Genomic DNA, 23,588 nt, shown 5'->3' on the forward strand with positions numbered 1-23,588 from the left:
GTTGAAGAAATTAGCAGAGAAAAGGTTGCTTAGGTTTGTGTTAAAATATTACATTTCTGTACAAAAGATGTCCTTTAAAATGATTTGTAAATATTTCCCTAAATTAAACTTATGAATATAAGGGAAAATCACATTTTTCTTGCTCATAGTGACTATGTGTGGTTGTAAGTATAATTAATAATAAGCTAATTTCCTTTGCTAAAAACACTGATCTGATTGCTTAACTTTTCCCAATCAGCTTTGAAAGCATTGCTTTCTTTGTACATATACTAAAAATGAGTTTAAATTAATGACTTTATTCATATTATCTTTATGATGGAGTTATTTGAAACTAAATTTCAGTGTCAAAATTTTGAGTTTTGTATGATTTCCTTTGTCCTTTACTCCAACATATGTCGATGCTCCTATTTCAATGATTTTCTCAACAATTACTAGCCAATGTTTTTTTTCTGCTATCGGCCCCCCATTTCCTAAAAAAACTGAATACACGAAAAATATCTTATAGAAATAACAATACAATAATATAAATGTATACAATTTAAACAAATGAAAGCTACGGTATTCTCTTCATATCCAACTGTCTTTTACTAATTATGACCTGAATGAGCGCCATGATAGTGAAGCACATTTTAATGGCAAAGAGGACATTTGCGTAAAATACAGTACTGTGACAACAAAGAAGAACCACTTATTTCATAGAAGGACCGTCCCTACAGATAGGTGGTAGAGACTGTGTTTGTGCTGTATGCAGAACAACAAGATTTATATAATGCTTCTTCCACGAGGTTGTATACTTGTGATGTATATATGCTAAAGGGGAAATACAATTTTTATTCTTCTTTTAGGGTTTTACGGAGGTGGAAGGGGCATAGTCAATCTGAGCCAGCAACATTTTTAATGTCATATTATCAAGGACTTATTTTTTCTAGCCCAATCACCTTCCTGCTAACAGTTGAATGAGCCAAAGGGCAAAGAGGCATGCTTTTTTTTTCTTTTGCGAAATTCAAAATCTCACAAAACACCAACACATTTTAAAAAAAGCAACATATCACAAAACATAACATTTTGGAAGAGCACTGAATAAAGACAAAGAAAAAAATTGAGAAAATGTAGTGACATTCCACACAAGACAACATCTTGGAGAAGAACAACATTTTGTATGACTTTTAACAAAAAAACAAAAACAAACATTTATCCTAATGTCATGGAAGTTTCACTAAATGCAAATGAATTTACCAAAAGACAAGAAAACGTCAAAGAACTCAACATTTCACCAGAGACTGTAAACTCCTCACAAGATGGAACATTTAACAAGAAAGTACAAAGAAAACAGACATTTGATTAAATGTTTGATGAAAAGACAACAAAATTTCACAAAATTCATCAAACAACATTTTAACAAAAACAGATAAACAAATGAAGCCACGTTTCACAAACTGACAGTTCACAATATCCAACAATATTGAATCAAGACAACAACATTTCACAAAACATTTCAAAACGTGCAACATTTCTTGAAAAAGAAAAAGAATTTCACAAACTACTTCGGCATTTAAAAAAAATACTGTTGATAGTTTATTTTACTTGGGACATGTCTTGTAACACTTACATTACACCAGATGATGATGTTGAAAAAGATTGTTAAGGTCATTTTAGCAGTGGTGGCCTATAATAAATATGGCGTCCTCTGAACTGTCATCCCCAGCAGAAGGTGGCGGTAAAGCGTCTCACTTTATTGTCAGTTGCCAACAGCTATTAAAATGCAAGAAGAAGAAACACGCCCATTTTACTTACCGTGTCTGCAACGAAGGCTGTTTAAGTATCAATAGACTGAAGAGGACAAAGAGCTGCAATGGATGGGTAAATCTGTCTTTACGGCAAATAATGCGTCTGTGTGTACTTTCCACAGGTGGTGTACGTGACATTAGTAGAATATCCTTTTTCTCTGCCTAATTTAAGGTATGCTAAATGTTAGCTCATGTTTGCCGCGAATAGCGTGACATAAGCCAGACATGTTGTCTTACTTGAATGGAGATGTAAATTCATGGGAGACCATGGTAAAAGAGCAGATGTATTGTAATATGACCCTATGACGTCGGTAATGGTATCGGTTGAGGTTAGTAATCAAAGGCAGCATTGCTATAATGATCCCCCATTGTCCTGCGTGAAAGGAACCATAACGTTAGCTTGCTAAATTAATATACCGGTACGTCTTAACGGTTACGGTGCAATTTGTGTGAAATGGTTCAGTGACAGGTAGCGGTTGTTATTGACAATTATTCATTATGCAAGAAGCGGTTAGTTGGCTCCGTTTGTTAGAGACCACGATAGTCTGCGTGGATGGTGCACCTGTCAGTTGGTGCTGCTGCTTTAATCCTAACTGAAATAACGGTTCTTTGTCTGAGGCTGTGCAACACAACCTCAGCTAATGGTACACTTAAATCTGGGATCTGTCTGATGTTATACTGTTTTATCATACTTACTCTCAAACCTTACCACTAGGTACACAATACGAGTCATTACTAAAATTCCGCTACAAACTATATAATTATGTAACCTTTAAAAAATGAAGACCCTACAGTATTTAGATTTTACAGAGAGAATCACAACATTTCTATGATATGTGGAAATTTTAGTTTATAGATGTCGTGACTGCCTAAATAACATGATATTTGCAATAAAAAATATTTTAGAAACTGACAAACAAAGACACTACTTATTAGAAACAAATAATAATAGACAAATTTAGCACAAATATTGTCTAAAAGGAATAAGTAGCATGATGGTTTGTGTTTTTGAAACCCATTTTATCCACGTTCATTTCAGCTGAGCATTTTCTCCAAGCAAAATCTATTAACCAACTTTTATCAAAATTATTTTATTATATTTATTATTATTTTTTTAAAGGTTTATTTCCAATGAAAATGGATATTAGGTCACATAATCTGATGGGTCACACAACCCAAGTTTTTGTTTAATGGCAAATAAAGGCCTATTGGTCAAACTCATAATTTGAATGCTGGATTGGCTTTAAAGCTGTTAAGCTTCCATTGTTCTGCTCATTTAGATTTGACTGTCTCTTTGATACAAAGAGATTAATGAAAGGTTCTGACTTGAAGGCCTGACTGCTGCAGGAAACTGGATGCAGCATTCCTTTGTGCTTGAGTGACATGTGTGCCAGGGTGGTCTAAAGAAACAATATCTGTGAATTGAAGCCGCTGTAGTTGGTTCGTGACATGATTTAGATCAATATGTAAACATGAGAAGGGCCAGAAACATAAACATAACATTGACAACAACAGCAATTTTATGCTGGTTCGTTTCTCATGCCTTTTCAGTTTTACCAAACATTACTTTAATCTTTGTTTTCTGACTTTGATCATAATACGCATTATTTTTGTATCCTGCAGTGATGTTGCGGTTGGTGTGAAGGTAAGCTGTTACTCTTTTTTTTTTTTTTTTTTTTTTTTTTAATTAAATCTGCATTCCCTTTGAAAGATAATCTTATATTTATAAACACAGACTTTATTTTCAGGGTGGGAATAAAAGATTAAAGTCTGTCTTTTTTTTTTAATCCTGTAAATCCAGAGAGGCTCAGATGAGCTCAACATGTACGGTAGCAGTCCCAACTCCATGACCGGTAAGTTCAGTCAGAACTGGCAAATATGAGCCGCCTTATTTCAACATTGGATCTGTAATGTTTTTGGTGCACAGAGAGGAGGTCAGGAGATTAAAAGTTTGATAGATTCAGGAATGAAAGAGGCTTTAGTTAGTAACAAAGAGGCTTTTTAAGTTGCTTAGAAATGTGCATGAAAGTGATATGTGAAATTCTGTGAGTAATCTGATCAGGCTTTCTTATGAGATGCAACTTTATGGATGTGTAAAGTAACAACTTAGAGGGCTGGCCGTAATGAGGATGTTGTACTTTTTCAACACGACGTCAGTATTTCCTGCAGCTTAAAGTAATGCTGTCGACTGCTTCTGTCTGAACAGTTCTCCCAAAATCCGAAACTACTCTGTTTGTCATCATAAGCCAAAACAAACTGAGTGCCTCATTTGAGAAGCTGAAAAAGGGAATGTTTGGCTTTCTTGCTATGTGACGGATTAAAAAAAGGTTTAATTAATTAGACTTCGTATCGTACAGTTAAACCGTAACATTAGTATCTGTAAGCTGTGCTTCCTTGTACGCTGTGATGTCATACAGTGTTTTCCACTAATTGATTTTTGTTTTGTTGGCCCTTCGGGGGTATTAACAGCTACGCTGGTATATTTGGCAACAGACTGTAGCCCCCACCCCACCTGTTCAAGAGGATGGCGTCATACACAGTCTGTTACAGCAGACTCATTTATTTGCGGCTCCTTGCCACAGTATCTCACTTCATTTGATGCGAACCAGCTAGTCCCAGCCTGTCCCATCTGGTATTTCCCTACCTGCAAGGTGACTAGGGTCACTGTTGTGGCAGTTCTCCGTCATTCAGCTGTCTCATCCCAGGGAGGGACCTGGACTGTAGCTGGCAGCAGAAATCCTTTGCTCTGCCTTCCAGGCGATCTAAGAGCGGCAGGGCCATTTCAGCCAGAACCTGTAGCACGCAGAGAATTAGTTCAGATGCTGCGACACCGTCCTCTTCCAAGCAGCAGAGCAGAAGAAGAACCAACATTTCCAGCTTCAGTCCAAAATGGCCTTTGAAATATTACACTCACATGTTAGGCAGCTGCTGAGTACGCTTTTGCTGAGTCATTCATTAAACTGCAGTGTATTTAAGTTCATTTTCTGTGTGCATATCTGTGATCAGCAAACGGCAGTGACAGTAAGAAGCAGCGCCTGGATGAGTCGCCTCCCTCCAGAGTCCTCCACATCAGAAAACTTCCCAATGAAGTGACAGAGACTGAGGTTATTGCTCTGGGGCTGCCCTTTGGAAAGGTCACAAATATACTGATGCTGAAGGGGAAAAACCAGGTAACCGCTTTAACGTCAACCTATACTGGGTTGAAACATGACACTGTAGTAATAACAGCAATAATTACTGGATAACGTTCTCCTCTTCTGAACATGAATGTCCAAAAGAATGTTTGTTATTCTTCCTAAGCTGAACGTTACGGTACTTTTCCAGGCATTTCTAGAGTTGGGTACAGAGGAAGCAGCCATCACTATGGTGAACTACTACACAGCTGTCACACCGCAGGTATGAAATGTATCAGTTTCTGGTTGTGTCGCCTATTTTTATTTCCTCTTGTATTTATCAGGCATTGTTAGTGAATTTCTTGTCTTCTGTTTAGGTCAGAAACTCTCCCGTCTTCATCCAGTATTCTAATCATAAAGAACTAAAAACGGATTCTGCTCTGAACCAGGTAAACATTTGGATGTATTCACTCCTAACACTATGTTTCAACAAGTGCAGCAAAGACAGATGTTGTGCCTGATTGCTTTGTATCCTTTATTGTTATCTCTCCAACCAGAGAGCCCAGGCGGTGCTGCAGGCAGTGTCAGCGGTTCAGGATGGAAGCTCTCCATCCTCTGACCCTGGAGTTTTGGAGCTGACTCCACCCCCCAGCCCTGTCCTGCGAATTATTATTGACAACATGTTTTATCCTGTAACACTGGATGTTTTACAACAGGTTTGGCAATGAACAGTTTTCCACCAGCCCTCATTAGCAGTTTGACCTTTTTCCTTTTACCCAAACTTTCTGAAAGGTGATGAAACAAATGAACATTCTTCGTTTGATCACCGACCTTACAGATTTTCCACATAGCCTTTCATAAACTCCTATTGATAGTTTAAAAAGTGTGTGCCTGTGTAGCTTTAATCCAAGAAAGGTATGGCCGTGTTTCTGTCTGATGATTGATATTTTCTTTCTAGATCTTCAGTAAGTTTGGCACAGTGATGAAGATTATAACCTTCACGAAGAACAACCAGTTTCAGGCTCTTCTGCAGTTCAGTGACCCCGTCAATGCACAGCAAGCTAAACTGGTAGGATCAGACACATGTGAAATATTTCATTTATAGATCAGCAACATGTAGAAATTCCAAAATAGGTATCCTTAGATTATTTTGTTATTTATCCAAAAGCTTTGATGTCATTTTCATTGGCTGACTGCTACATATCATCCATTCTAATCATGGCTGTGTGTGGTGGGTTCTTCATGACACCTGTATGCCTCTATATGATAAAAATGACAATGATTTATTAAAAGACACGCCTAAAGTTAGCTAATGTGCAACCTTGAGCTTGTGTGAGCATTTTTCTGATATAAAGTCTTATTTATAACTATTGATAACTTGCTGTGTTGGTTGTCCATTTTACAACACACTTGGCCTGACCTGATAGGGACCTGACTTCCATTTTGCAATGAATCTCGATGAGAAAAGGCCTTCTCTTGTTAGCAGTTAGCATCTCACCTTTTTGAATAATGGCATTGTTGAAGGTAAACAATTGTGGCCAGACTGACTTGTAGCTACCAGTGACATCATATTTATTATTTATATATTGTTTTGTTGTGATATTGGTTTATTGATGTACAGTTCTTATTGCTTTATTTATTTATTTCATCAATATAACATTACATAGTTTGTCTACGAGAGCCAAGTTGATTAATTGTTTTTCACAGAATACAATGTCCTAAGCACATTTAGGAGAAGTTCCTCTATCCAAAAGAACTGCGAACAGGCAGCATTAAATTATTACATTCTTTTAAACAAGTGTTCCTCGTCATTGTAAAACAGGCTATATAACTAACATGTTCTGCTTCTTTTGTCCCTTCTACTCCAGTCTTTGGATGGACAGAACATCTATAATTCTTGCTGTACTCTGCGGATAGACTTCAGTAAACTGGTCAACCTCAATGTCAAATACAACAATGATAAGAGTCGCGATTATACCAGACCTGACCTCCCTACAGGAGACGGAGAGTCAACCAACAAGGATCATTCTTTATTGGGTAAACGCATCTTTATCTTCATCTATTGACACAATATCCATTCATACGTCTCTCCAGGGTATCCATTATTATCTACTCTCACAAACACGGCCGTGGTCACGTAATGGAAGATCTCCTCGAGGTCAGTCCTTTGCCATTGACGCAGCCCAGTTATGGATTAACGTGAGGACGCAAACATGAACAGGAATGGTACACCGCTATGTCTCACCACCATTGTTATTGATACGTCGTCACTCTTTCCATTTACCTCGTGTTAGAATTTGTTTGGAACGTTCAACATATTAAATGCCATCAGAGCTGAACTGTGAGGTTGAGGCACAATAATCCCCCACAACAGTGAGTGTGCACTCGTGGTGCAGCAGGCCGTGTGTGTGTGGAGGGGGAGGAGTATAACCACAGGTTTTCTGTTTACAACAGTCAAGGGTGTAGGTCCAAATTCTTTTGCCACAGGGTCGTCTTGCTTACATGCTTTAGAAGTATTTCAGCATTTTAAAATAAATGATACCATTGCATTCCTTTTTCCTTACGAGAGACACCAGCTTTTGCGAGCCATCGTGATGCAAAAGATGTAGAAGAATGATGAGCAAAGATGTCTTGCCCGAATGCTCACAGATGAACTCATTCAGTTATGCTATAAGTGCAAAAAACCATCCCTGCAGTGTGAAAGGGTAAATCTTAAAAAATATGTTCAAAGCTGAAATCTTGTTAATCCATCCAGCACATAAGCTCATATAATGAGCGTCTGCATGCCTAGAACTATTGCACAACAACTTAATACATTCAGGCCAGTCTGCGTCTATCAGATGTCATTAGTCTCCAAGACTCATTCATATTTGTTTATTGTGCTACCAAAAGGATACTCAAACACGTTGTTATACATATGAAATAGATCTTTCTTATTCACAACTTTCTGTGTATACACCCTGCATGTAGCCTGTTTGGTTTGTTTCCAACTACAAACACATCTCAAGACAACGTTGGTTCGAAATCAGTCTAAAAGATATTCGGCTATAATAAAATACAGGTAAAAGATTTCCACCACAGTTTAGCTTGACTGGTATTCCTTTTGTTTGATAGAATACGGCTACATCAGTTTGTAATGACATAATCTAAAATAGGCCAACGGTGCTGATTGAATAAATGGACATTAAGACTTACTACAGTAATAGTGGAAAAGGACTCAAAGTCCCTTAGTCTACATGTTTAGAACTGTATGAATATTATCACAGAGCTGGTTCAGTGGCATGTTCTGGAAAAGAGCTCATCTCCCCTGGTTCCTCCTGGTTCACTGCTACCCTGTTGCTTTTCACTGGGGTGGATTTCTTAATCAAACATGTGCCTAACTAAACCCAAGCTAAGGAGAACTTCTTCCAGCAGATAATCTGGAAGCAGGTTCCCAGCATAGTGTGCTAGCTATCTTATACTGTTGTGAGTGGGAAAATACTTTAGTGGTTTATTTTCCGCTGCCTGGTCTGGAGCAGGTTAGGTTTGCATCGGCGTAGCAGTGCGTCCAGGTAAGAAGTGAACCATCTTTGTGTAACTAAAGACCTGAGGTTAAACCTGGAGTTACCTCAATAGTACCAGTACCAGTTCCTTTGGAAGCACCTCTACCTTTTGGTATCTTTAACATCCTGCCGCAGTTGTTCCTCAGCATGGCCTTGCGTCGACTCCACGTTTTCTACCAAGGAAAAACAAGTACTTTTATATTTTAAGAATTTCGTTTGTACCAATCTAATGACATGGCTGTTCTTGCTTGTCTTTCGTGCCAGGTTGCAGGTTTCTAGAGTACTGCAGCGGTGATGCAGATGAAACTAGAGTTTCCTCAAAGAAGCTTGCTGTGCAAATGAAGATTATTTTGCAGATTAAGTTGCTTATCATGATAAGATTGAGTGTTAAGATTAATTGCTTCCTTTTGTTGGATTTCTTTACTTCTCCTGTCATGTTCGGAGCCCACTTTGGCTGACCCGTCGTTGTGCTGCTCCTGTCGTTCATGATTTAAGTTGATGTAAAGAATCATAACCGCCAAACCCTACTATTGTAAACGGTTTAACAAACACTTTGCAAGCGTGTTCAAGTTGATGTAAATATAGTAAACCAAGATTATGGAGATCATTTCCAGATTCTGCGGTTGAATTGTTTGTGCTGGGACAGCGAACAAATACAGAGACGATACATTTGTAGATTTTTATACAAGAGCCATATCAGTGGAACCATATAGAATGTATTTCTGATCTTTATGTGAAGTATAAGCACAACTAACATGTTAACCTTAAACATTTTGTCCAAAGAGCTCAGATTTAGTCAACATAAATATTGATTTCTTTGCATATGGCTAAATGTCGGATTTCTTCTTGTTTTAGTAACATTCCTTAAAGCTTTCCCATGTAACTGAAATGAACATTCTCTCTCAAGTTGTGACCCACTCTTTTCACTGGTTTGAGAGACTTTACATTACAAGGAGACAATGGGTTTGGCACCATCATTGAGAAACACAGTGTGCAAAGTTAACCCGAGTAAATAAGGAAAAAGTGATCGTCTTGTATTGCTGCCTTTAACACAAAGTTAGAATATCTGATTTAAAGTTTCTGTGTTGAAAGACATATGAGCAGAGTTTCAGCTAATTAAAAACCAACAAATATTTAGAGATGTTGTCTTTTTCTTTTGAATATATATTTTTTTATGCTGTTGGAAGCAACATGGCTAGTTTAACTGAATTTCATTTAGTTTCCTAAACAATGTAACCAGGTTCATAAATGTATTTGTTATATTAAATAATTATTTACAAACTAACAGTTATCACTCAGTTAGTTTGGATGGTTTGGACTCTGTGATATTTGTCTTTAGTGCTTAGTTCGATAAATATTTTGTGGCTTAAATCTAGTTGTCATGTTGTCTTATAGGTACCCCATCCGGAGCGCTAGCTTCCTACTCTAGTGGAGGAGGTTACTCATCTTCTCTGTCCCTCTCGCAGGGTGGAGGTACCTATACTTTCTTTTTTCTTCATTTTGTTTTTCCATCACTGTGTTACTGTCATTTTTTTTGTCATGTCCTGCTCAGGGTATCTGAAAGTGCCTGATCAGCTCATATGAACAGCTGTGTTGTTGAGGCAAATCCTGACCTATAGATTCATAAATCTAATCATTTTATCCTGGTTTTTAAGCAGATGAATGCAGTGAAGTTTTCTGCATTGCACACTGAATGTTTTTCCTGTCGGTCTGCTGGAAGCCATTAGGATAACTTAATTGTAAAGAGCTTGTCTAGCCAGTTGCCTCATTCAGATACATTGATAATTTTTGCTCAGTTATTTTATTATCCATCTGTAATTTGAAATGAAGAGTTGTGTAGGTGAAATTAGCCTGATTGTTTAAACTTATTTAAGCATGGCATTGCCTCAGTTTGGACTCCACACTCATGTCACTTTAACCACTGCTGTTTGTGACTGTCTCGCTCAGAATGACAGTATAGCGGTATAAATTTGATTCAGTGTAGATGTTACATGTCACAGTGTAGGTTATATAATTTGTAAATCAGCCCTTTATAAATTCTGTAGCAAATGCAGTCTTTTCATCCCGGAGGTTTATTCATAAAAAGGTGAAAGCTTATCAGGTCTCATCTAACTAAAATGGCATTCGGTATAATTCCATAATATTAAGTGTATTGTCATCTCAGCTTTGAATTTTTTTCCATTCTGACCTCTGTGGATTTGATAGTCTCACTGTGCTTCAGCTTAAAAACAGAGCGGTGTGTATTAAATTTCAGCTTTCACTATTTTCTTATGTAGAGTCTATTAAAGTTCCCAGGAACTTAAATTAGAAATGAATGCAGTTTGTGCAATTAGCTGACGTTAGCAGAGCTGTTTGTTTCCATAGTGTTTAAACTCCTGAGGTATTTCATGTTTGAGTCTGAGCTTCTTCTTGTCCTGTGCTTCCCTGACAGGAGCCATCAGTCCTCTGAGTGCTGCAGCGGCAGCAGCAGCTGCTGCGGGTCGTGTTGCTCTGTCCGGGTCCGGAGTGTCGGGGGTCCTGCTGGCATCCAACCTAAATGAAGAGGTACACTAACCACGAGCAAAACCTCCCACTGAGCGAGGGTTTCAAAGCACAACTTTAAATCGCTCATTTAAAACACCGAATGGTGCTGAATTTATTCTTTAGAGCTGACGGTAGAATAAATTCCTGTGTGGGTGTCTGTGTGTAATGTGCCTTCTCTCTTTCTCTCTCTCTCTCTCTCTCTCTCTCTCTCTCTCTCTTATGAATATTCAACCTAGGGCAGGTTTGTGCAGTATGATTAAGATAGATTAAAGTCACAAGATTATTTTTACTCATTTTAATATTGAAGATATTAAAATACCTCAAATATTGACACTACAGGCCAGTTTGTGCTCAAAGCTAAAGCCCACTTTTTTCCAAGTGTGTGTGTGTGTGTATATATATATATACACACACACACACACACACACACACACACACTTTTACAGTGTATAGAAACAATGTGCAGGAACATGACCCAAGAAAATGTTTGTATGAGAGTGTGTCTGTGTTTGAAGGTACGGTTTGCCCAGGTTGTTTATTGTTATTAAGTCAGCGGCCTGTCACAGGTCTTTAATTCTAATGTCTCTCAGTGTTTTCAGCGACTCTGATTTACCAAACTCGCACTGAGATCTTATAAGTTACGTTCTTCTCTTGAAATTTCTCTCTTTACTGAAACCTAAATATTTCTGTTTTTTTTTTAACCTAACATCTGTTTATTCCGTCAGTTAAGTTTCTACCTGTAAATGTGCACCTACCCTGTCATCTATAACTCTTTATCTACCGTATCTGTAATCTTTTGTTGTATGTTCCATCTCTGTTGGATTGTTTCTCTCTCTCTGTCTGTCTCTCCTGGCGAGAGGATAAAGTCACAGTGCAACACTTGTGTCCAGGCTGCTTCATAACGGTCCACAGTTCTCTCTGGTGACCGTCAGCTTGATCCGCCAACAATGTTGTGCATGAGCATGATAAAAAGGTTTTCAGTAAGTGCTGAAAGGAGCGTTTGTTTTCAGCCGAGGACCTGCCAGCGTGCATCTGTGCTCTTCTGAGAGTAACACGATGCTGTGCGTGAGCTGTATTTTTTGCAGTGTAAACAGAAGTTGAGCTTAGCAAGGCTGGTGCTGGTGGCCAGGGAAGAGCTATTGGAAGAAAAAAAAGACATTGATGTCATCTAGTTCTAATTGGGGATGGTGAGCTTGTATCAAAGTTTGACTTGGATCATTTAAACTCTGTGAACATGAACTTTTGAGTTCGCTCTGGTGAAGTAAGAACTCGCACAACACTGCTTGGGAGCACGTCCAAAACAATCTAGTTGCTAGGTTGTGGCTGGGTGTGGTGTGGTTTTTCCTTATGTTGTCAGTCCAAAAGAAGTAAGTTGAAGGATTTTTTATTTTTTTTGTCATATCTTCATCCTTTTCTAAGTGATTGACCAATAGGGAAGACTTGACACATATGGCCAGATTTATTTGACCATTTTCATGCATGCTGTACACATGTCCTGTTTTCATTTGACATGGCAGTGGAAATCCATACAGCAGATTTTTAAGCATTGAATCCCAGTGTTTCAGAATAGTGGATTGTGACTTTCTTCATGTTGTTGCTCTTTTTTGGTGGTCCCTGCTCTCTGGTCTCTCATTTAACAGAACATAAAAAACACTTTTGGATCTTCATGATGGAAAATTGCTTGTTTTGATGAAAATTACTTGATTAGATCTGTCTGGAGGAGACTGGGATATGTATGAGAGTGGTTGGCATGTCGTTGGAAGTTTTCAGTCACCAGCCAGTTGATTGCTGCATATGTCAGTAATGGGCAATTAATTGAACATCCCATTTAAGAATAATGGCATCGTGCAATAATGACGTGTTGGATAACTTGCAGGGAAAACTCCATCTGGAATCTGGAATATAATTGCCTGAAAGCAATGTGTTTTATCTTTAAAGTGGAGAAATGAAAGTGGTGTTGTTTGGACTCGTCATTCCGATCAGCCAGTCTTGGATAGCGCTCCCTTTGGTACCCCGATGCCTCCAACCATCTGCTTCATGGTGCTGCCCCCTTTTGGTTGGATGTCTCCTGCCACTCATTTTTTTTTTTTTTTTTTTTTTCATTCAATTTTTTTTTTTTTTTTTGTGAATTGTTTTCTACATTTCCCCCATCCCTCCTTTTCCTCACTGTTGAATGCATTAGGCAGTATGTGTGTGGGTGTGGGTGCGTGTGCGTGCTTTTGGAATCGAACCAGCAATCATTCAGACTCCGTTGATGTTCCACTGATGCTCTGTTTACTGACCTCTGCTTTGGTTTTTGTCCTCCTCTCCTCCTTTCTCCCTTCCCCGCCTCCTTTCTTCCCTTTTATGCTCCTCCCATCACACATTGTTTTTATTTCTCTCCATTTGACCCCACCTCCCCTTTTGGCTACACCTTCTTTAATGTTACATACTTCTCTTATACCTTTTACCTTGATTGATATATTCGAAATTAATTAAACTTTAACTTATGTATTTGTTTATTTTCTTGCCTCTTTTCCCTCTATCCACTTTTCTAAATCTGGTGTAAACCTGACTTTGGCTTTGCCATTTTAAACCCCCTCCCAAACCACCCTCACATGCCCTCCATCTTTGCTCCACCCCTCATCATCATGGAAACCACCCCCCTCGTCCTACGCTGGACGGTCTGATCTCTACCTTCGTCTCTCCTCTTCCTCCTCCTCTGCTCCTCCTCTTCCTGTCCTCTGCTCTGCGGTCTCTCTCTCTAAAGATGGTCACGCCTCAAAGTCTCTTTACCCTCTTCGGTATGTTCAACCTCTACTATTCTATCTGTATATCTCTCTCTGTTAATCCAGTTTTATTCACTTTCTTCAGTGATGTCGTGGGCACTCTGTTCCTCTTTATCTGCCTGTTTTTTTTCCAAGCTCTTCTCTTATCATGTTGTACAATGCAGAGTTAAAATCTACTTCTGTTTTAAAGAACCGTGAGTCTAGTGGATTGTCTGTTTGATTAGCTTTTGCTCTTAACTGATGAGAACACGCCAAAGTCATTCTTTTGTAGTGAAAACTTGAAGCCAACACATACAGTAAAGATAAAGCTTGGCCCCCAATTTGTAAACTAAGTCTTCAGTACTGCGTTTGCTCTCGAAAAGGAGCCCGAGTTGACATTTCAGAGTGGAATCTGTACAGTGCTCCTTAATTTGATCACCGTTTTCCCAAACAGCCATTTGAAAGAGGCTTTACTGGTTCGAAACATCCCTGCGGTTTACATGTGGACACGCCTTCCTAATGTCCTGTGATGTCCAACACGTGTTAGGAAGAGCCTTGCAGAGCCGGAGTTTCATGAAGAAAATGGGTATCCTACCAAGTTTCAACCCTGTATGTTCAAGATACGTTACATGTGAGAAGACTGGCGTGTGCCAAGCAATAAATCTGGAAAATGACAGCAAGTATCCTACCGAGCTTCTGACTCTCGGCTCCTGCCTGTATATCACTCAGCGGGAAAAATGAATGTGGCACCGATACATTTAAAACTAAATAAATAGATAAATGTGGTTCCCATAGCATACTCTTTGAATTACACTGTGCCTCCAGTGTAATCTGCCTCCTTGGAGTTTTTTTTAAGTTTAATAGTTCCACACATTTTCATTGTTCGTCTGGGCAAACCTGAGCAGGCTGTTGTAGAGTTTGTGTTCTCATCACATTAAGGTTAAGAGGATCACAGCAATCCAGCGGACTCGCCAAGACTCATTCTAGCTCCTTCTCTCGTCTCTTTGCCTTTTTCTCTAGATTTTCTATTTCTTTGTTGCAATCGTAGTGTATTTTGTTTCTTATTTTGCAATGTTGCTGTTGGGATTACCTTCCACACAGTCCCCCTAGATTGGAACTGCAGGATAACTATAGATCTTTCAAGGAGTCAAAAACTGATCTCCTTAAAGGAACTGAGTTGATTTTAAGGACCTCTTTTTGCATTACATGTTTAGTAAAAGTCCTTTCCCCCCCTCCTGCACCGCTGCATATTCCAGTCAGCTAATCGAGCTGAATCCTGCACTCATGACAAACATTAACCCACGAGTCAGTTTGAACTGTGTCAGTGCTAAAACTCAGCTGAGGTGTCACCACATTAAGACTCAGTTAAAGAAACATTTGATTGAGTTTCTAGTGGAGGTCAAATGAGAAGACTCCATCTTTTCGTTTCATTTGTCTTTCTAGCACTAACTTTATTCCTTCCATCCTTCACACCTCTTTTTTATCTTCGTCGGCTCCATCTCTCCTGCTCTGTCTGTTCTATCCTCCTCATCCTCTCCTCCACCCTGCTTCCTCTTGCTCTCTCTCTCTCCTTCTCTCTCTCTCTCTCTCTCTCCTTCCTCTGCTCGGTCTGCCTCTCACTCTCTCTCCCTTCAGGAGTCTATGGTGATGTCCAGAGGGTGAAGATCCTCTACAACAAGAAGGACAGTGCTCTGATCCAACTGTCTGATGGCAACCAGGCTCAGCTCGGTCAGTTCTGCGTGATCATAATATCACTTTGTTTGTTGAAATAAGATTTGATTATTTGGGTCTTGATTGGGGCTGGGCGAGTTAACTCTTTATGATCGCGTTAACTCATTAATTATTTATTCTGAAGTCTGTTGCTCACAGGCTTTTATTTTATTTAATCTTGTGATTGTGTTTCAGGATTGTGTGGGCAGTTTTTTATTTTTCATAACGAACAGGATAACATTAATGCCCTGGTAGTGGCAATGAGCTTTAATTTTGTATTTGCTTTGATAACATTGTTTAAGTTGCGATTTACACTAAATATTTTATTTAACTGCTAACTACATAAAAATGCTGATGTTAAAAGTGTGTTTGCACAACAAATGTTATGGCACTTTCATATATATGGCAGCACATTTAAGATAAAACTAAATGCTAAAAGCTATACACTACTTTTGAATTCATTTTTGGATTTTGCGTACAAATGCGATTAATCGTGATTTAATCAGGGAAATCATGTGATTAATTAGATTAAAAATTGTACTCATTGCCCAGCCCTAGTCTTGATACGTACGCTTGTTGGGCCCGTTCAGGGCCGTGGCTCTGGAAGGAACACTTTACCCTTATGAACTAAACTGTGTTATCGATAAGGTTTAACCTGTTCAAACATTGGCAATTTGATGAATGAGATCATGTCCTAATTTGATATGACACTTCCTGTTGTAAGCCGCCGGATTATTAGCCTAAAGTCAATGTTCAGAAAAGCACTGTAGCATTTGAAACTTTCTCTATAATTTTGTGACCAAAGGACAACTTGATGGACACGGTCACGCTCATTGTATCTGAAAATGCTAGGACTTAGAGCTTCTCACTTATCCCTGCTATGTGTCTTTCTTACTTGTAGCTATGAGCCACCTGAATGGTCAGAAGGTGTTTGGCAAAGTGATGAGAGTGACCCTATCCAAACATCAAACGGTGGCTCTGCCCAGAGAAGGACTGGATGACCAGCTCCTAACTAAAGGTAAGATGATGCCTGCATCCTGGAAGGAGGCGTGACGGCATTTTTGATGTAGTTTCTAATGCATTTCAGAGAGACTTTTCACTCGTTGCTACTGTAATGCTTCTACAGTTATCACTGTTGTCACAACCTCATGTCATTAAAGGTCCAGAACAACAGGTGAACTAAGGCTACATTTACACTGTTAGTTAAATGTTACCCAATTCCGATTTTTTGCTCTCATGTGACACAGATCGGATATGTTTTTTGACCATGTAAATAGGAAAAGGACGCATGCATTCGGATATTTTGAGATCGGACACAGGCCTCCTTCATATGTGGAAATTTATCAGATACGAATCGGATATGTGACAATGCGACCGCCGTGTAAACGGGCAGATCGGATATTCTTACACATTGCGTTCCACACGTCATTAAATATGCGACGATTTAGAGTTTTTTGTCGCACGTGGTAAGCTAGTGAATGCGAGACGCATAAACATACAAGGAACATGTCGTCGGAGGTCAAAACCACGAGGCGCAGTGGACAGTTGAGGAAGTGACCTGTCTTCTCGGCCTTTGGGGAGAGGAGATACAAACCAAAATTAAAGGCACCTATCGTAATAAATCAGTCTTTCAAGACATTTCTAACTGTTTGGTAAACACTTAAGTTGGCATGCGCGATGTTTCAGGTGATAGGCAAGTGTAATCGCGTGAATCAGATATGAGTCGCATTATTAAAGTACGTGTAACCACACGTTAAAAAAAATCGGATTTAGGCAAAAAATCAGATCTGGGCATCAAGTCTTGCAGTGTAAATGAAGCCTTACAGGAAGGTCCATATGAATCTGGACACTCACAAAGTTTTTTGTATTTTAGAAGTTTGCTAAACCATATCAAGTTACAGTTACATTAACAATATTAGCTTGAAGCCCAGAGTCTCAGCTTAAAGTTGAGGGTGTTCACACCAATTATGGCGCTTTTCCACTAGCTCGTACGGCTCGCCACGGCTCGGTTTGGTTGTGTTTCCATTACACTTCGTGCATCCTCGACGTGGGCGGGGTCGTCGTAACACGGCTGCGCGTGTTGCTGCTCTCCCTGTGGCTTTTTGTCGCACAGAAGGCAAGAGAAGAGAGCCAGAGAAGACTCCTGGCCGCCAGACAAAACAGTATTGAAAAGTACCGGAGAGTTTTGTTACGAGCTTCAAAAAGACGACGTTTGGAGGTAAGCTAACGGTTGCTAACGCTAGGTTTTATTATCCGCATTATGACGCTTCCAGTGACGACACTCAACGCCCAATCAGTGGAAGGCAGTCGGCTGACGTCACGTTTTAGTAACACTTCGGCCCGCTTGGAACCAGGGCTGAGGTGATACGGAAAATCGTCCCGGTTGCAGGTACTGCGTGCTAGTGGAAACACGCAATAGCGCGCCGAAGCGAGCTGGTGGAAAAGCGCCATTAGAGGATTTAGGATGTGTAACGTCTTTCTGAAGGAACCAAATGTTGTTGGAGGGCTGACTGTTTCACAGACAGGCTGGTACTTCATTATTTCTCCGTCAATTAAGAAGGTAATAGGCCTGAACCTCGTCTGAAATGGGACATTTGCATTTCACAACTGTTGCTTTGAATGCAACAACAAAAGGGTTCAGGCTTTCCTTAAGCTGCAAAAACAAAACAAATCCACAAGAGAGAGAGAGATGCCTAAAATGTAGTACAAGCTTTCTAACTGCTTTATTCTCACCCAAGCAGAGTAAAAAGAATTTGGGTAATAGTTAATGGTGCGTGTAGCCCTCTGATATGAGGCTACACGTAGCTGGGAGGGGGGTGGCGACAACAGATTTAATTAAAAAGAGGACCAAAATAAAGCATGAAAAGAATAAATAACACAGCATGTGTAAAAAATCTTAGACGGTAGCTCCACTGGACAGTCCTAAAGTCGTTTTCACACACACTGGAGTCCTGAAACCTGCTCAGTGTTTCAGTGCAGGCATGTGAGGACGCCAATGTTCACAACAATTGGTCCTGACTTCTAGAGGGGATTTTCCACCCAGCCCCCCAGTAAAATCTGTATAATACCAGTGGATGAGACAATATAGGAACGCGTCAACAGATACTTTGGAGCCTTTAGTGTGTGTGAGGGTGAGACTAGAAAAAGTATACACAGGTGAGCTCTGGACATCCCAGAAGTGGAGGATTATTACAGGATCCCATCCACCTTCCAACCTAACATCAAGCTGAGTGAAGTGAAGAACACTCTGCAGGAAGCAAACGTATCATTATCAAAGTCTGCCAATAACACGCACCCAAAAATCCATCTCAAAATGCCAGATTAGATCTGGAGGACAGTTCTTTAACTAGATGAGACCAAGATGAAACTGTACCAGACAGACGGGACCAAGAAAGTAAGGACTCGTTCTTTAAAGCATAAATCATCATTCAAAACACACGAGGTAGAGTGATGAAATGTGAGCGCACGGCACTCGGATGGCAGCCAGGTTTATGGATGGTGTGAGAGAAGCAGCCCAATGAATTCTGAAGCACAGCCTTCGTGTTTGATGTTTCTTTTAAGTTTTAGAACGGACCTTGTGGTTTTTTAATATTTATCTGAAACGTAAGTAACCGTAGAAGCTTAGGAATACTTTCAGAGTAAAATGCAGTCAAAGTAAGTAGCAGAAAGCACCATGGTAGTGTAAAAAGTACTTGTTTAGGTTCCTGCACTACTCTTTCCTTGTACTCTCTACCTTATTAAACTTGTTGTGCAGTAACATTCACACAATAAATACTGCTTGACTACAATGATGCAATTTAACACAGTGAAGATGCTGTTTGAATTGAGGAAGGAAAAAACGAACCAATTGCCCACTTCTGTCTTTTTTTCTTTTTTGTCTGTTGTCAAATTGCACTCGAGTCACTGAAAATGAGAGCTTCTTAATATCAAACCTGACATTTCTAAACTCCCTTCAATGTAAAAGTGAATCCTCCCAAGTAAAGCTGGCAGTTTAGTGCAGACTGCTGTAAATTTGTGTCGGATGTTTGATGTTTTTTTGTTTGTTTGTTTTTAGGGGGGGGGGGGGGGGTTCTGCTTTGGTTCAACAGGTGCCGTACTTCACAACAAGCAATTGAATTCTTCACATTATGTCAATGTTTCATTTGTGCTGTACAGATTTTTCTGGCTCCCCCCTCCATCGCTTTAAGAAGCCGGGATCCAAAAACTTCCAGAACATCTTTCCTCCCTCAGCGACACTTCACCTCTCTAACATCCGGTAGAACAACCATGAGTTTTTTTGTTAGTTTCTCCTTGTGCATCACAGTGAGCACCTTTTTTCCTCAGGGCAGTAACAGTTTGTCTTTGCGTGTTCAGGGACGGAGTTGGAGAGGATGATCTGCGTCTTCTGTTTTCAAACAGTGGAGGAACCGTCAAGGCCTTCAAGTTCTTCCAGTAAGAAACACTTTTCATGGCTGTACAAATACCTGCAGTCACTATTGGGATACTTTTTCATATATATGTAGAAGTCTTCTCTTACGAATTGGAGGACATTAGGTCAGAAGTTCTCTCCTTGTGCTCTAAGGTAACCCGACGAGATCACCTTCTGAAATGTTTAGCTCTGTCTCTGCTCTCTCCTCACCAGGGACCGTAAGATGGCCTTGATCCAGATGTCATCAGTGGAAGAAGCAATCCAGGCTCTGATGGAGCTTCACAACTACGACATGGGAGGGAATCACCATCTTAAAGTTTCCTTTTCAAAGTCCACAATCTAACACTTACACCCAGCCCACGTCGTTAAGATCTATGGCAAGCAAAGAAGTCTCTACCATTTGTCGTCTTTTCAACATTTTCTGTGAATAGTTTCAGTTGATCTTTTTTCGACCAGTAGAGGCAGTACTTGACTCGTCATGCGGCCCAAAGGCAGTTCTGTTCTCACCTGTATGATATCTTAAAGAGGAGCTACACAGCAGCTTAATGTTGTTTTGTTTTTGTTTTTTACCTCCAGTAGAAGTGGAGTGTCAGGCCATCGTGACCTCACAGTTGACTGTGGTTACAGGTGAGAGCGCCTCATCTAGTGCTGACTTTAAGCAGTGGATACTTGTAGTTTGAAATCGTATCGCTGCTAAGTGCAAATTGCTGTTTTGATATTGTACATTTGCTTTGCCCAGAGATGATCTGTCGGGGGGACAGTTTGTGTCTTCTGGGAATTCCTGTAGAGTTCCTTTAATTTAGGGTTTCTCGTTTTTGTGTTTTCCCGACATTATGATGCTTCTCGAAACACTCGGACATCATTCTGTGCTCCTAAGCTAACGTCAGTGTTGACCTCTATTTTGTCGCCACTTGTGGGACTTCTTTTATTTGTTTTCTCCCTAAGATGTCTGATTAGTGGGCTGTACAGTTTTTGACACGCATCCTCTGTGTGCTTGTTTGCTCCCTCAGATCTCAGCCTGTCCATTTGTACAATTTGTTCTGTTAAAAAAAAAAAGAAAAAAAAAAAAAGCAAAGTTTCAAACATTGAGGTGTGATCGAGGGTTATTGTCAGTAAAAGTGTCGGATGCAGTGTAAAAACAGTGACGTGCAAATGTTTGGGCATCGCTGGTGACATTTTCTGTGAATAGCAAAGCAAGTAAAGGATAAACTGATTTCCAAAAGTCATGAAGTTAAGGTTGAGACCCCCATTTTTCTTATCTTCATAATTACTAAATTAAAGAGGCCCCGCCGCAAAAGACAAATTTGCTGAAACCCTGTTTGTCAATCATGGCAGCTTAGATACTTTTTGTAGCAGCTCAGACTCTGTTCTTCTTCCTGCAGGACGTTCTCTCCTTCTGTTAGATTTTTGGGTTGTCTTGCGCGCGACGCTGTTTGAAGGTCTATCCACAGATTTTAGCAGCAGAATTTTACTGCCCTTTAGACGAGTAACGCTCAACCAAAGCTTCCCAATCCTGCCGGTCACAGCACAAAGCAGGATTGATCCACCTTTGATGTCCAGAAACTGCAGGACCCTCGGCTCCCTCCAGCTACTTTATTCTATTTTTTTTAACTTTATGACTAAAAAAGAAATGTGCTACACTAATCTGGCTTAAAACGAATTCCCTTTAACCTAGAGATTAGATCATCCTCTCACTTAACCATTCACAGAAACACTGTTTGCGTGCATTCTTCATCACTCTGCGGGGCGTTTAAGGTCAGTTGGGATAACACTAACTCAAAAAAAAACTTGCTCCTTTTTTTTTTAAGTCTTGGCGGCACAACGCGGAGTAAAGTTTAGGTGAAGACACCAATTGTAACTTTAATTTTCTGTTTGGAATCCCCAGAAATCCTTAAAGAAAGTCCTGGTGGCGCAGCGTGTTGCTTCTAAAGACAAGAAACATCCTCTTGCTGTTGTTTCCGTAGCCGAACAATCACTTCCAGGCGTTTTCTACACGAGGACCATTTTTATAACATGAGCAAGTTTTATCATTTCACATCCTTTCTTGTGATGTTTAAATGTGATGTTTGTGGGGACGAGGTGTCATGCGAAGCTACCGATGCTTGTCGGGGGCATTTCATTATCTGCGATCTTACAGCACAATGTGGACTGCATTGACATCCGCGCGTTGATGTAATCAAGGATCCACAGGCGGAGCGTTCCACGAAGAACAGAGCCTGTTCGAATCTCATTTGTTTGAAAAGCAGCTGTGAGTGGATGCACACACACAAACACAGGATGCATGCTAACGCTGCCGGTTTAAACAAGGTTTCAACATGTGATTCTGGTCTTGGTCTCTGATTTAGACCCGTTGGGACCACATGTGCCTTTAGTCTGGGATCTGATTCTGCTGTTGATGCTTCTGTGTCTCTCAGCAGAGGGTTTTATTGGTAATGTTTGCTGATCGTTTGTGGTAAGCCTGTTTTGAAAAAAAAAAACAAAAAAAAAACGGATAATTTAGTTTATTACTGATTTGAAAAAAAGAAGCTAGCCTTGTCTTCCCAGTCCTGTGTATGAGCTGCTCCTTTGAACAGAGATGCAAAGGAAACTGGGTCACAGTTTTTAGCTGAGCTCATCTCCAAACTGGGTTTTTCTTTCTTTCTTTTTTTTTTTGTGTGTGTAGCTCCACATTTTATTTTTTTTGACATTTTTTCCTGTAGAGGATTGTTGTAAATTTTCTACTTGATTTTAGTTTCTTTTGTGACCAGATTTCAGACTTAGCACAAATTAAACACGTCTTTTCTACCACGAGCCCAAGTTAAGTGTGTTTTTGTGTTTGTGTATGGACTGTTTCAAGCCTTTGCTCTCATCTAATAAACTTCTTACTCTGTTCAGTTCTGTCTCTCTGCTCTCACTTCTTGCTCCTCACTCTCTCTGTTAGCTGTTCTGTTCTTTCTACATTTCTACACGGAAGCATGATGCGTTCTTTTCTTGTTGGAAGGCTTCAGCGTTTATTTTGTATCTGCTGATCTTGGTGGATTAATCGGAAAAATGAAATATTAAAAAAAATGGGATTTTAAGACTGGTGAACAAGGAAATGATGTTCAAGCTCAGTGGAAACTGAATTAGTCGTATCCAAAGAACTATGAAAGGGAAAAAAAGTGGAGAAAACGACTTCATGTCTGTATCACGATTTGAATGAAATTCTCCAAATACTCTTAAAGTAAAACTTATGACAAATCCAGGTTAAAGATAAGTGGGAGCAGGAGGAGGATATGAGGATATGTAAGGAGATTAACGGTTCTCCCATTCAATAAATCTGAAGCGGAACATGGTGAAAATATTCCAAGTCTGGGATTGTTGATCTACTCCTCCAGTGACTTCTTACCACACTCACCATGACAAGTGGCACTTTGATTAGCAATATAACAAGTTCAAACTCATCATAAAAGATGAGAAATGGTTAATACACCATAAATTCATACAGGAGTGATTCCATATTATCCATATTAATATAATAATAATATATTATTATATTATTACCCATATTATCTTTGTGTTGGCTTGGTTTAGAGAAGCTCGATTTCGGTCAAACTGACATATTCACGTGCAGTTTAAAAGTCCTGCTTTGGTCAGCCTAACGCAACAGTTCATTTTATTCTAGTGTGTAAATTTGCTTATGACGTGCGCCCGGATTTCTGTTTCTTGTGTATAACATCGCCACTCTGGGAGAATTTGTTATTAAAGTTTTTGCCAATAAAAAAAACATGAAATTGAAA

At 39.7% G+C, this 23,588-nt stretch overlaps 1 protein-coding gene across 1 annotated transcript; it reads left to right on the plus strand.

The window, feature by feature from the left end:
• Positions 1-1,775: 1,775 nt before the first annotated feature.
• LOC142399194 (polypyrimidine tract-binding protein 2-like) lies at positions 1,776-23,588 on the plus strand. Its single transcript, XM_075483709.1, has 17 exons — positions 1,776-1,860; positions 3,411-3,432; positions 3,589-3,640; positions 4,794-4,957; positions 5,112-5,183; positions 5,278-5,349; positions 5,458-5,616; positions 5,859-5,969; positions 6,769-6,937; positions 9,838-9,915; positions 10,874-10,986; positions 13,715-13,748; positions 15,348-15,440; positions 16,324-16,440; positions 19,578-19,677; positions 19,776-19,853; positions 20,044-23,588. The coding sequence occupies exons 1-17, from the start codon at positions 1,853-1,855 to the stop codon at positions 20,171-20,173; spliced, it is 1,572 nt and encodes a 523-aa protein (XP_075339824.1). The 5' UTR covers positions 1,776-1,852; the 3' UTR covers positions 20,174-23,588.

Source organism: Odontesthes bonariensis, chromosome 14 (assembly GCF_027942865.1).
Source record: "Odontesthes bonariensis isolate fOdoBon6 chromosome 14, fOdoBon6.hap1, whole genome shotgun sequence".
NCBI classification, from domain to species: domain Eukaryota; kingdom Metazoa; phylum Chordata; class Actinopteri; order Atheriniformes; family Atherinopsidae; genus Odontesthes; species Odontesthes bonariensis.